This window comes from Haliotis rufescens, unplaced genomic scaffold (genome assembly GCF_023055435.1).
Source record: "Haliotis rufescens isolate VD_foot unplaced genomic scaffold, xgHalRufe1.0.p SCAF_14, whole genome shotgun sequence".
Classification (NCBI taxonomy): Eukaryota; Metazoa; Mollusca; class Gastropoda; order Lepetellida; family Haliotidae; genus Haliotis; species Haliotis rufescens.
Genome location: NW_025963824.1, coordinates 36195034 through 36207943, shown reverse-complemented (window position 1 = coordinate 36207943; position 12910 = coordinate 36195034). Strand labels below are relative to the sequence as shown.

Here is a 12910-nt window from a genome sequence, read left to right as displayed (position 1 = left end):
TACATACCTTTGTGCTTATATTTCTCAGTTGCCTTCGTGATCGGAGATACAAACGTCATTTGCCCGCCAATAACTAACAACAACGTCTTCTGTTTCCACCAATACTCCATGTGTGTTATAGCAGGGAAGTCCAGCCTCTCCTCAGACAACGCACTATTTGTCTCCAGATTGTAGAACAACACATATCCGTGCGTCGTCATGATAACAAGATCGACTTCCTTTGGTGATTCTGTCAGAGTGGGTGGTCTGGATGTCGGTCTGGGTAGTCTGGATGTCGGAGTGGGTGGTCTGGATGTCGGAGTGGGTGGTGTGGATGTCGGGGTGGGTGGTCTGGATGTCGGAGTGGGTAGTCTGGATGTCGGAGTGGGTAGTCTGGATGTCGGAGTGGGTGGTCTGGATGTCGGAGTGGGTAGTCTGGATGTCGGAGTGGGTGGTCTGGATGTCGGAGTGGGTAGTCTAGATGTCGGAGTGGGTAGTCTGGATGTCAGAGTGAGTAGTCTGGATGTCGGAGTGGGTGGTGTGGATGTCGGAGTGGGTAGTCTGGATGTCGGAGTGAGTAGTCTGGATGTCGGAGTGGGTGGTCTGGATGTCGGAGTGGGTGGTCTGGATGTCGGAGTGGGTGGTCTGGATGTCGGAGTGGGTAGTCTGGATGTCGGAGTGGGTAGTCTGGATGTCGGAGTGGGTGGTGTGGATGTCGGAGTGGGTGGTGTGGATGTCGGAGTGGGTGGTGTGGATGTCGGAGTGGGTAGTCTGGATGTCGGAGTGGGTGGTCTGGATGTCGGAGTGGGTAGTCTGGATGTCAGAGTGGGTGGTCTGGATGTCGGAGTGGGTGGTCTGGATGTCGGAGTGGGTAGTCTGGATGTCGGAGTGGGTAGTCTGGATGTCGGAGTGGGTGGTCTGGATGTCGGAGTGGGTAGTCTGGATGTCGGAGTGGGTGGTCTAGATGTCGGAGTGGGTAGTCTGGATGTCGGAGTGGGTGGTGTGGATGTCGGAGTGGGTGGTGTGGATGTCGGAGTGGGTGGTGTGGATGTCGGAGTGGGTAGTCTGGATGTCGGAGTGGGTGGTCTGGATGTCGGAGTGGGTAGTCTGGATGTCAGAGTGGGTGGTGTGGATGTCGGAGTGGGTAGTCTGGATGTCGGAGTGAGTAGTCTGGATGTCGGAGTGGGTGGTCTGGATGTCGGAGTGGGTGGTCTGGATGTCGGAGTGGGTGGTCTGGATGTCGGAGTGGGTAGTCTGGATGTCGGAGTGGGTGGTCTGGATGTCGGAGTGGGTGGTGTGGATGTCGGAGTGGGTGGTGTGGATGTCGGAGTGGGTGGTGTGGATGTCGGAGTGGGTAGTCTGGATGTCGGAGTGGGTGGTCTGGATGTCGGAGTGGGTAGTCTGGATGTCAGAGTGGGTGGTCTGGATGTCGGAGTGGGTGGTCTGGATGTCGGAGTGGGTAGTCTGGATGTCGGAGTGGGTAGTCTGGATGTCGGAGTGGGTGGTCTGGATGTCGGAGTGGGTAGTCTGGATGTCGGAGTGGGTGGTCTAGATGTCGGAGTGGGTGGTGTGGATGTCGGAGTGGGTAGTCTGGATGTCGGAGTGGGTAGTCTGGATGTCGGTCTTGGTAGTCTAGATGTCGGAGTGGGTGGTGTGGATGTCGGTCTGGGTAGTCTGGATGTCGGAGTGGGTAGTCTGGATGTCGGACTGGGTGGTGTGGATGTTGGACTGGGTGGTCTGGAGGTCAGAGTGGGTGGTCTGAAAGTCAAAGTTAGTGTTCTGGATGGCAGACTGGGTTGTGGAGATGTTGGACTAGGAACTTTCATTAGGCGAACATCCGACGCCCCACGTAAAGTCCTTTTTTTCTTCAAATAATGGGTAAAGAGTGAAACGTTGTTCAAAGCCACAGCATAGAGCAAACTATATCACGATGGCTTGTCAATATGTGATTTAATCTAATTTAATTTATTTGATTAAAATAACAGATAGCCTACTGACTGAAAGCAATGTTTTACACCCCTCTAACCCACTAAGTTCACCTGGGATCATTTTGTTAAGTCAAAAGTATGCACAGTCGTTATGATTTCATATTAAAATGTATTTCTATAGATAAATAAATAATACTTTGTGTTTAAGTATTAAAAAAAACATCAACAACATATGTCTCCACAAATTACACCTCCACCAGTCAACATGTCAACAAAGGAAAAGACAAAGAAATAAATCAAAACTTTACCTCTGTGGTGAGAGATCCAGGCAGGTAGAATCCCAAGTCGCCGTCATGGCACACAGGAGGGTTGGATGAGGATAAGGTCAAGAGCTGACAGAGGCCAGACAATTTGTTGTATGCATGGGCCTTGGCATCAGACATGGCGATGCAGACTGCGCATGACAAATATGTCGGAAAGGACCCCGGAACAGCGACTACTCCGTAATTTGGGATCACGTGACAAGGTGTGCTGTGGTAGAAGGCTGTCTGAATGTAAGGTGTTACCTGTCCTACCTTCAGGATGACGAACAGAAACGTTGCAAGACCAGTCATGCTTACTACAAATTATGTTACATTGAGAGTTACGATCTCCAGCTACACAATGCTCGAATGTAAAGCACACTTGGATTTGCTGAAGTAGAACAATGTTTCCATCAACAAGACTCGTGCTGCTACCACTGGTGCCTACTCGCATTGATGCTACAGGAGACTTCAGTTGGGAAATGCTGCTCAGTCAGACTCATACAACCACCGTGTATCATCTGACATCCTTATCTCTGGTACAGGGTATATTTACAACAAGAGTACTGATTGCATCTTTTTTATCGAACGATTTCCTGCTTATCGTAGAGTCAAAAGATGAAGAAAAAGTATTAAATAAACAAATGATAACTACTTTCCTTTCCATAGGACAAGACGACGTTTTAACCTATCTGTCATAAAAATCTTTGTTTCTTCTAATGACGGTGAATAGGATCGTGACCTGTGATGTTCTGAAGGATGTCACAATTTCCTTCCTGTGTACGTGTTCACCAACAGCTTTTCACCAGGAAAATTTATACATTGTGATAATCTGTATAGTATAGATTTGATACTCATTTGTAACCACCGAATTCTTGCCTACTTGCCAAATTCCAATATCATTCTGGTTTCAAGAACAGAGACAGGCAACACCATGAACAGAGGGCCTACTTCTTATTGTTGCTGCCAGTTTTTTGACAAATTGTATTGCCTATTGTGATGTTAGACTTAATACTGTGTGCTGATTATTCATTGACTTTTATGGAAAATGTGCTCATTTAACAATGTAGTTCTGTGCATAGCAATTTCAGGCTTAACCTTTGCGTATCAAGATAGAAATCACGTCATACAGACATTGTACCCATGTGGGAAACGAGCCCGGGTCTTTGGCGTGACCAGTGAACGCTTTAACCAGTAGGCTACCCAACCGCACCTATTTTGTAGGAAGACTTCAAGCAGTTGGTACACGATGAAATTATAACTCACAAGCAAAAAATCTGCAAAGACTACTAAGGTTCTTCAAAAAGTGCGGACTGAGGACTGCGGACTGCGGACTGCGGACAGCAACATCGGCTGCCATAGACAAAGATAATTTGAAAAACATACCACAACACGCTAAGGAGGCTTCAGATGGTCTTGAGTAAATGATAATTTTACATTACAGGCACCATCCTTAGAATACATCCTTGGAATGCAAAATAATATAGCCAAGCTAAATGAAACTTGACAAGCATGCATATAGCTTATTAGAAAACAAAACTTATACAGGCAGAAGATGAATTCAGTAGACAATCTATTGATCAAGTTACCAATAATGAAACTACACTGGACCAAAGAATTGAAACATTGTTCAGAGAACATGGGATAACCAATACCAGTATTTTAACTGCATTGGGATTTATTATATTAACTCTGGCTCTCGCATTAACAGGATGTGATGCTACAGGCGGTGGTACCCCTACACCGTCAAGTGATAAGGATGGTGTAAACGAGTGGATAAAAAATCATTTAAAGGCATTAGGAGAAGCTCTAGCAAAGCTCGCTTGGAAAACCGAGTCTGCACTTCCCAGTATAATAGGGAGTATCGTATCCTGGCTCTTGAATTTATTAGCCAAGACTGCTACTTTGCTAAGTCAAAACTTATGGGCAGCTATTGTAGCAATTGCGGGGCTATTGTATGTAGCTGCCCGCAAAAGACTACCTGACCAAATCATAAGTAAACCTGCTATGCCACCACCTGCTATGAGCGCTGTTTTTTCATTGATATGTTGTTCATTTTATACAGACCTATTCCAAAAACAGTCTACTTTAGAACCATCATACTGTAGTACATGTTGATATCGCTTGATAGGTATCGTGGGTAGGTAAAATAACATCCTCTACGTTCTCGGTAAACTGCTTTTGTGCATCAAACGCTGTACCCGCACTAATGATGTTTTTACATGATTGTGCATAAGTTCTGATTGAATCATTAAGTCTCTAACACCAGGATGATAAAACCTGATTTATTTAAAATGAATTTATTCCAAGCATTTTCGGCATCTTGTGTTTGCTCAACCTTTTGGACGGTGAAACCAAAACCAGCCTTAAAGTTAATATGATCATCTCTCCACTCGTCACCTTAGAGAGCAAAGTACTGTCATAGACAACCACTTTTCCATCGCTGACTTCTTTCAAAGAGCGAGAACAACTGTACATAAAAACCTAGACCATGGTTAACTCCATGCAGACGCCAATCTATATTTGTAGAAATAGCAAATTCACCAGAAATACGTTCATGTACGTATTATTTTATGCATTCCATGCTTGATCCTGTGGTAATGGTGCACTTATTTCTGCAAGGAATTCTAATGTTACATTCTATAAAACTTGATAGAGACTTAGCAAATACACTTGGATTTAAAAGGAAAGGAGTGACACTTGACACAACAGTGCATGGGGTTAAATTACAGGATATGGTTCCCAATAAAGACCTGTGCATCCATCTTGATCTACAACGGATAATATTTAATATGGAAGTCCTTCAACTGTTACAGTCAAAGATATAAAAAAAACAGAATAGTGGTAGAACATAATTTTTCTCATCATTACAGTGTAGGAGGTTAAGACAGGGCATTATCACAGAGCTCAAACTTTCTGTATTAGATATAAAACATGAGATTGTACATATGGGATATTTCACTGTGTCTTTCCATATTATAAGGAATGGTAGGTTCTCTGTAGGTCCTTGACCGCATCAACTTATACAATGTAATACAATTGCACTTTGTGATCTTTGTGATTTGATTAACCTGGTATCGAGGGCAAGTTATATGCTTTACACCTACCAGATGTGTACAAGTGGAACCCAAGTTATAATTACAGCACCAATGTCACAACACTTAATCTAGGATATTTAAAGGATGTAGATGATAGCAGACTAAAGAAACACTTTGTACAATATGATCCGCACTGATGATAATAAATGGATTAGGCTCGATAGGGCTTGGTGCAGCTGGTGTTTATCATCAACTGTAATCGCTGCACCTATCATACTTGGAATAATAATAGCAGCTGGAGCCTCTGGACTGACCGGAATTATAGATCTTAACTTCATTTCTCATCAGTTTCAAAAGAAACATGGTAGTATTCATGTGTTGGCTGAAGCAAAGTTAAATAGCATGGAGGATCACATAACAACACAATCTGATGGCAAGATTTCTGAGGAAGAGTTTTGTTTAGTGTTGTCAGAACTCAACAAATACAACACAACGAAGCAGGAGATTAGATCAATTTGTCGTAAGAGGAAAGGATGGCATCGTTATAAATATTGACACCATACATGACAAATTAATGATCGTCATCACATGGTCCTCATAAACTTTAGACCCAGATAGCATTGTTGGCCTGGTCCAGGTGAGGTAAGCCAGCATCCCCATCATCTATACTACTGCACTTTAGATATTGCTGGTACTTTTCTTCAAGTAAGAGTATTTGTGTTTCGAGCAACAGAGCTCATTTAGGTGGGCGTCACCTGTACTCTCTCAGACGCAGCTCATGTCGGTGGGCGCTCCCTGTACTCTCTCAGACGCAGCTCATTTCGGTGGGCGCTCCCTGTACTCGCTCAGACGCAGCTCATTTCGGTGGGCGCCACCTATACTCTCTCAGACGCAGCTCATATCGGTGGGCGATCCCTGTACTCTCTCAGACGCAGCTCATTTCGGTGGGCGCCCCCTGTACTCTCTCAGACGCAGCTCATTTCCGTGGGCGCCACCTGTACTCTCTCAGACGCAGCTCATTTCATAACGTGATAAAGATTCTGTGATGAAATTACTCACGTGCTGACTACTTTCTTCCGATGAGACTGACAAGGTCATTTCTGGATGGAAAGGTTTTTTTACCAGATTGTGGTTAACGAAACGTGATAAGATTTCAGCTGATATCTTCTGGCCTAGCTTGCATCAGAATGTGCCACAATTTTGTAAGATTTGTCATATATGACAGGTGGCTGAAAAATTAATCAGAAAATACCCCCTACCCCTTTGGAGCCCCTACCAGCGTTTGATGAGCTGCTCAGTCATTATTACCCTCCGCCACAAAGTGGAAGGGGGATATTGGAATGGGGCTGTCTGTCCGTCAAGCTTCGTTTCCGGATCAGAACTCAGAAACCCTGAGAGATGTCTTAACCAAACTAGGCACATAGATCGGTCTAGTGGTGAATTTGTGGCTTTTGATAATTTGGGATATTTCTAAATTTATTTTTTCGAGTTTCCATGGCAACGACTTTGACTTTGACTAAAAATGGCGGTAGTGTTCGTTTCCGGAACATATCTTGAAAACCGTGCGATATTTCTACACCAAACTTGGCACATAGATAGGACTGGTGGTGAATTCCAACAGGTGCCTTTTGATAGTTTGGATTTTTAAAAATTATTTTTCGAGTTACCATAGAAACAACTTTGATTTAGACTGAAAATGGCGGTAGTGGGTCAAATCAAGGAAAGGCCCAAAACTTGAAAGTTTTGATGAACACAATATTGTAGTAAACAAAGTTTTGCAAGATAATCTCTGAGTGAGTTTATGCTTTACGTCACATCGGCAATATTTCAGCCATATCGTGACGAAGATAATCTCTGTACAGTACAAGACCGCCACCGTGGACTAGTGGTAGAGCGTCCGCCCGGAGAGCGGAAGGTCCGGGGTTCGATCCCCGACCGCGTCATACCAAAGACGTTAAATGATGGTACTTGTTGTCACCCTGTCTGGCGCTCGGCATTAAGGGGCTAAAACAAGGACTGGTCGGCTCGGAGTCAGTATACTGTGTCTGAGTGGGGTATTCATGTTAAACTGCGGCATGGTATCTCAGTGAGCTAGCGCTATAAATCGGCATCAGTCCGGACTAGTACAAGCAGCCACACAAACACACACGTACATGCACGTCGCTATATAAGTGCAATAATCTTGGACGCGACGTTAAACCCCATTTCACCTCACCTCACTGTACAGTACAGAAATAACTTGTCTGTGATTGTCTTTCGCGCAATCCACAGGTCCTTATCAAGAACGAGTCTAGATTAATCATTCATAAGCATCAAACACAGTCTGGCTGATAACAAGAAGCTCGCGTAAGCCTACCCACATGGAACATGGCAACTTTTAATCCAAAATGGCTCTAACAGATATTACTGTACGAGTGACTGTCAGATACCATTTATCGGTTAATCGAGATTGCTTATTCTCTGGCGTTGACGGTTCACATTAAACAATAATTAGTTGTTTCAAAATGTATCCAACTCGCTTTTCTCGTTGTAAGATAAACAGTATATGACACGAGAGGGAGACTGATATTAACAACCGACTATTTGTAGGCATAATATATTGTGATTTGTTTGTTTCAGGATGTGACATTACACATCAGAATAAGTTGTATTTGGAAGATTGAAAACTCGAGTTTAAAAAAGGACGGATAAATTATCAAAAGTGATCCCGAACATTTTGATAGCAATCAAAGCAATTGTGTTTTGAAGTTAGATTTGTTTCTGAAATTAATAGAGCAAACATTGAATTGAAAAGGTTAAACTACTTTCAACATATAACTGTTGAATACAGAGATGATATGATCTCATGTTATGCATAAAATGTAATCTTTGTTGATTTGATGAGGAGTGGGGGTACTTTGAAAGCAATCTTTTTTTGTCCCAGCTGCTCCCTACAAACTATGTGTTTACTGGGCACCATCAATCAATCAATTCAGTTTCACAATAGGCACACTTTTTTGTGTGTGGATAATGTCCACAAAACAAACTATTCATGTTTTCACCGCTTCCTTCAAACTATTCATTTTTGGCATATTTCTGAACAAATTATTCATTATAAAAATCTTCCTAACACCAGAGTGGGTGGTCGGAATGTCGCATCATGGTGGTCACGGGATGGTGTGGATGTTGGACTTGGTGTTCGGGGTTTTAGTCTGGGTGGTTGAATTGGGTGACTGGTTGGTTGGAATGTCAGTCTGGGTGGTTGAAATGACATCCTGCATGGTTGGAATGACATCCTGCGTGGTTGGAATGACATCCTGCGTGGTTGGAATGACATCCTGCGTGGTTGGAATGTCAGTCTGGGTGGTTGGAATGACATCCTGCGTGGTTGGAATGACATCCTGCGTGGTTGGAATGACATCATGCATGGTTGGAATGACATCCTGCGTGGTTGGAATGACATCTTGCGTGGTTGGAATGACATCCTGTGTGGTTGGAATGCCAGTCTGGGTGGTTGGAATGACATCCTGCGTGGTTGGAATGACATCCTGCGTGGTTGGAATGTCATCCTGCGTGGTTGGAATGACATCCTGCGTGGTTGGAATGTCAGTCTAGGTGGTTGGAATGTCAGTTGGGTGGTTGGAATGTCAGTCAGGGTGGTTGGAATGTCAATCTGGGTGGTTGGAATGTCAGTCTAGGTGGTTGGAATGTCAGTCTAGGTGGTTGGAATGTCAGTCTAGGTGGTTGGAATGTCAGTCTGGGTGGTTGGAATGTCAGTCTGGGTGGTTAGAATGTCATCATTTAACCTATTCTAAATGTCTTCAATATATGTCTAAAACTATAAAACTTGCTTAGAGCCCTATGCCCAGAAGGCGGTGGCTCATGGGCCAATCTGGTGATGCTGACCTCCGGTTGGAATGACATCCTGCGTTGTTGGAATGACATCCTGCGTGGTTGGAATGACATCTTGCGTGGTTGGAATGACATCCTGCGTGGTTGGAATGTAAGTCTGGGTGGTTGGAATGACATCCTGCGTGGTTGGAATGACATCCTGCGTGGTTGGAATGTCATCCTGCGTGGTTGGAATGACATTCTGCGTGGTTGGAATGTCAGTCTAGGTGGTTGGAATGTCAGTCTGGGTGGTTGGAATGTCAGTCTGGGTGGTTGGAATGTCAGTCTGGGTGGTTGGAATGTCAGTTGGGTGGTTGGAATGTCAGTCAGGGTGGTTGGAATGTCAGTCTGGGTGGTTGGAATGTCAGTCTAGGTGGTTGGAATGTCAGTCTAGGTGGTTGGAATGTCAGTCTAGGTGGTTGGAATGTCAGTCTGGATGGTTGGAATGTCAGTCTGGGTGGTTAGAATGTCATCCGAACATTTGACGTTCCCGCAAAGTGCCCCTTTTCTTGGAATAATGTGTTATGAATAAATGAGCGTTGTTGAAAGCGTCAGTAATATGCCAGCTGCATCACGGCGACCTGTAGATCTTCGGGTCACGAACAGATAACCTACTGACTGAAAGCATGTGCAGCGTTCCCTCTAATGACACCAACAGGGTCCTGACACAGAGGCTGACCGAGTGATTCAGTTTAGTCGGTTCTTACGGCAAACGTTGGAGTATAGGGACTTGCACCAACCCGAATCATTCTTTTACGACAAATGTGTTTACAGTCGTGATCGTTTCATACAAAAAGTATTTAAGATCACTTGGATCATCTTTATTCTTCAGCAAATTTCTACAGATTATTCTGACCCGTGAAGATCCGGGGTAGAATAGGTCTTCAGCAATCCATTCTATGCGTAAAAGCCGACTATGCTTGTAGTAAGAGGCGACAAACGGAATCGGGTGGTCAGGCTCGCTGACTTTGTTGATGCATGTCATCGTATCCCAATTGCGTGGATCGATGCTCATGATGTCAATCACTGGATTGTCTGGTCAAGACTCGATTATTTATAGACCGCCGTCATACAGCTGGAATATTACAGAGTGCGGCAGTAAACAACAAACAAACAAACTACAGATTATCCCCACAAATTACACTGCAACCAGGTAGCCTGCCAACAACGATATTGATCTTAACATCATATGACCTCTGTGGTGAGAGATCCAGGCAGTTAGTATCTCCAGTTGCTGCCATGGCACACAGGAGCGTTGGATGAGGATAAGGTCAAGAGCTGACAGAGGTCAGACATGTTGCTATATGCATGTCCCTGGCCCCAGACGTGGCGATGGTGACTGCGCACAACAGAAACGTTGGAAGGACCCCGGAACAGAGATTACTCTGGGGAAGATTCCGGGGTAGAATAGGTCTTCAGCAACCCATGCTTGTCGTAAAAGGCGACTATGCTTGTCGTAAAAGGCGACTATGCTTGTCGTAAAAGGCGACTATGATTGTCGTAAAAGGCGACTATGCTTGTCGTAAAAGGCGACTATGCTTGCCGTAAAAGGTGACTATGCTTGCCGTAAAAGGTGACTATGCTTGCCGTAAAAGGCGACTATCCTTGTCGTAAAAGGCGACTAAAGGGATCGGGTGGACTTGGTTGATGCATGTCATCGATCCCAATTGCGTGGATCGATGCTCATGATATCAATCACTGGATTGTCTGGTCCAGATTCGATTATTTACAGACCGCCGTCATATAGCTGGAATATTGCTGAGTGCGGCGTTAAACAACAAACCAACCAACCAACCGTACGTTTGGATCACGTGACAAGGAGTGTTTTGGTAGAAGACTGTCTGAATGTAAGATGTCACCTAGACTAGTCATGCTGAAAACTGTGTAATGATCTTAAGAGACAATGACAGTGACGGTCTTCATTTGTTTGATACGTGCAACCATGTTTCCACCACCATGTTCGGTATATGAGTCGTGCTGCTACCACAAGCGCCTAACCACAATTAATCTATAGGACACTTCAGGAGAAAAAGGGTGCCTTCTCTGAATCATGCGACCCCCTTGCACCAGATGACTTCCGTGTACCGCATGACATCGGCGGTAAAGGTACCATTTACAACTGATTGCGTCCTTTGTTATCGCGAAATTGCTGCTTATCGAAGTTTATTTATAGGAAATCTAGTTTACAGATAAAGAAACGATGTTAACAAAACAAAACATGACACCTCTCCCTTCATTAAGATAGGAGTCCGACCCGTGAAGATGCGGGGTAGAATAGGTCTTCACCAACCCATGCTTGCCGTAAAAGGCAACTATGCTTGTCTTAAGAGGCGACTAACGGGATCGGGTGGTCAGGCTCGCTGACTTGGTTGATGCATGTCATCGTATTTCAATTTCGTAGATCGATACGCATGATGTCAATCACTGGATTATCTGGTCCAGACTCGATTACTTACAGACCGCCGTCATATAGCTGGAATATTGCTGAGTGCGGCGTTAAACACCAAACAAACACACAAATAAAGATAGGAATACATTTGAAGATTTCTCTTCGAAATCAGTAGATCATGTTTCTCCTGATGACATTGAATAGTAGTTCGGCCTGTGTGGTTCTGAAGCATGTAACAATGTCATTCTGTGTGAGCGTTTACCTACCGTTATTCACGAGAGCAATGTCTACATTGATAATCTCGGATGGATTTACACTGTATTTTAAAGAGAACACATCACGATGTTAGAGGTACGTTTAAGAGTTAGAGGACCACTTACACATCGGAAAGAATCATGTCTTAATGAGCAATAAAATTGAATGAATGTACTGATCTGATACTAACAAAATTAGTTCATTTTGTTAATGCCTACCAAGTCAAAAACAGTAGGCGAATATTGCTAAAGCCGCATCAACATTAATCCTAATTAGTCCAGCAAATATATGACGAAGATCACTAACATGTCCCTCATATAAACTGAAAATAAATTGAACACTCACAGAAATGTTGTTAAATTTGATAACGTTTTTGCAGACATCACTCAGTTTGTAAAACAAAATCTGTGGCTGTGTAATATTGTGTCAAATTGAATTGGTTCAATGAAGACTGGGGTAAGTAATAAACTTGCAACCACATCCCCCCAACCATCTTGGAATTGTAAATTGATGCCGAAAAGAGGGAATTGGTTGATTTTCGGGGATAACATGTCCATGATACGCATCACCAGTATTGTAATTTTAATATAATTATTTTTATTGTATTATACGTAAAGATATTTTTACACTTTTAATCAAAATATGTTTAAAAAAATTAACGTTTGGTTTGAAGGACGAATGTTAATTTTTTTTAAATATAATATCGCTAACTTATAGTTTAGTATAGTTTTTTTGCTCTTCAGTATATCACAAACCAAACTAAAACTGACTACCACTTATAAAACAAGATTTGGTCATACAACTGAATCTCTTTTAAACAAAGGCTAAACTAACATGCTCCAAGTCACGGCATTCCCTTCAAACTGTATTAATTGGGTAAAACATCATCCACGCGAATAACGTCCCGCCCTCACGCACAAGGACGCCAGCACTCGTAAGACAAGGAGGAGCGGCCACTAATGCACTATTGATTGAACACACATATACTGGGCTGGATTTTATTTTATCTCCAGTTTAAATAAAGCACAAAAATGATTTAGGAAACTGATAATGTAGTTGGATACATGAAGACAAGCGTTGTAGGTAAGGTGAAATGGGGTTTAACGTCGCGTCCAAGATTATTGCACTTATATAGCGACGTGCATGTAC

General features: G+C 43.5%; 2 protein-coding genes across 2 annotated transcripts; both read right to left on the bottom strand.

Moving 5' to 3' along the window:
* Nucleotides 1–939: 939 nt before the first annotated feature.
* On the bottom strand, nt 940–2521 carry LOC125379244 (zinc finger protein 626-like). Its single transcript, XM_048395495.1, has 2 exons — nt 2483–2521; nt 940–1527 (listed from the first exon to the last, which is right to left on the bottom strand). The coding sequence occupies exons 1-2, from the start codon at nt 2519–2521 to the stop codon at nt 940–942; spliced, it is 627 nt and encodes a 208-aa protein (XP_048251452.1).
* A 5872-nt stretch (nt 2522–8393) lies between these two features.
* Nucleotides 8394–9150, bottom strand: LOC125379243 (mediator of DNA damage checkpoint protein 1-like). Its single transcript, XM_048395494.1, has 2 exons — nt 9133–9150; nt 8394–8816 (listed from the first exon to the last, which is right to left on the bottom strand). Exons 1-2 carry the CDS (start codon nt 9148–9150, stop codon nt 8394–8396), a joined length of 441 nt encoding a protein of 146 aa, XP_048251451.1.
* Nucleotides 9151–12910: the final 3760 nt, after the last annotated feature.

What these genes read in the sequence shown, in the direction of transcription:
- LOC125379244 (XM_048395495.1), bottom strand. Translation starts at nt 2,521, where the DNA reads ATGACTGGTCTTGCAACGTTTCTGTTCGTCATCCTGAAG. An exon ending in TTCTGTTCGTCATCCTGAAG is followed by an intron (nt 1,528 to 2,482) that starts GTAGGACAGGTA and finishes TCCGACATCTAG; the next exon opens with ACCACCCACTCCGACATCCA.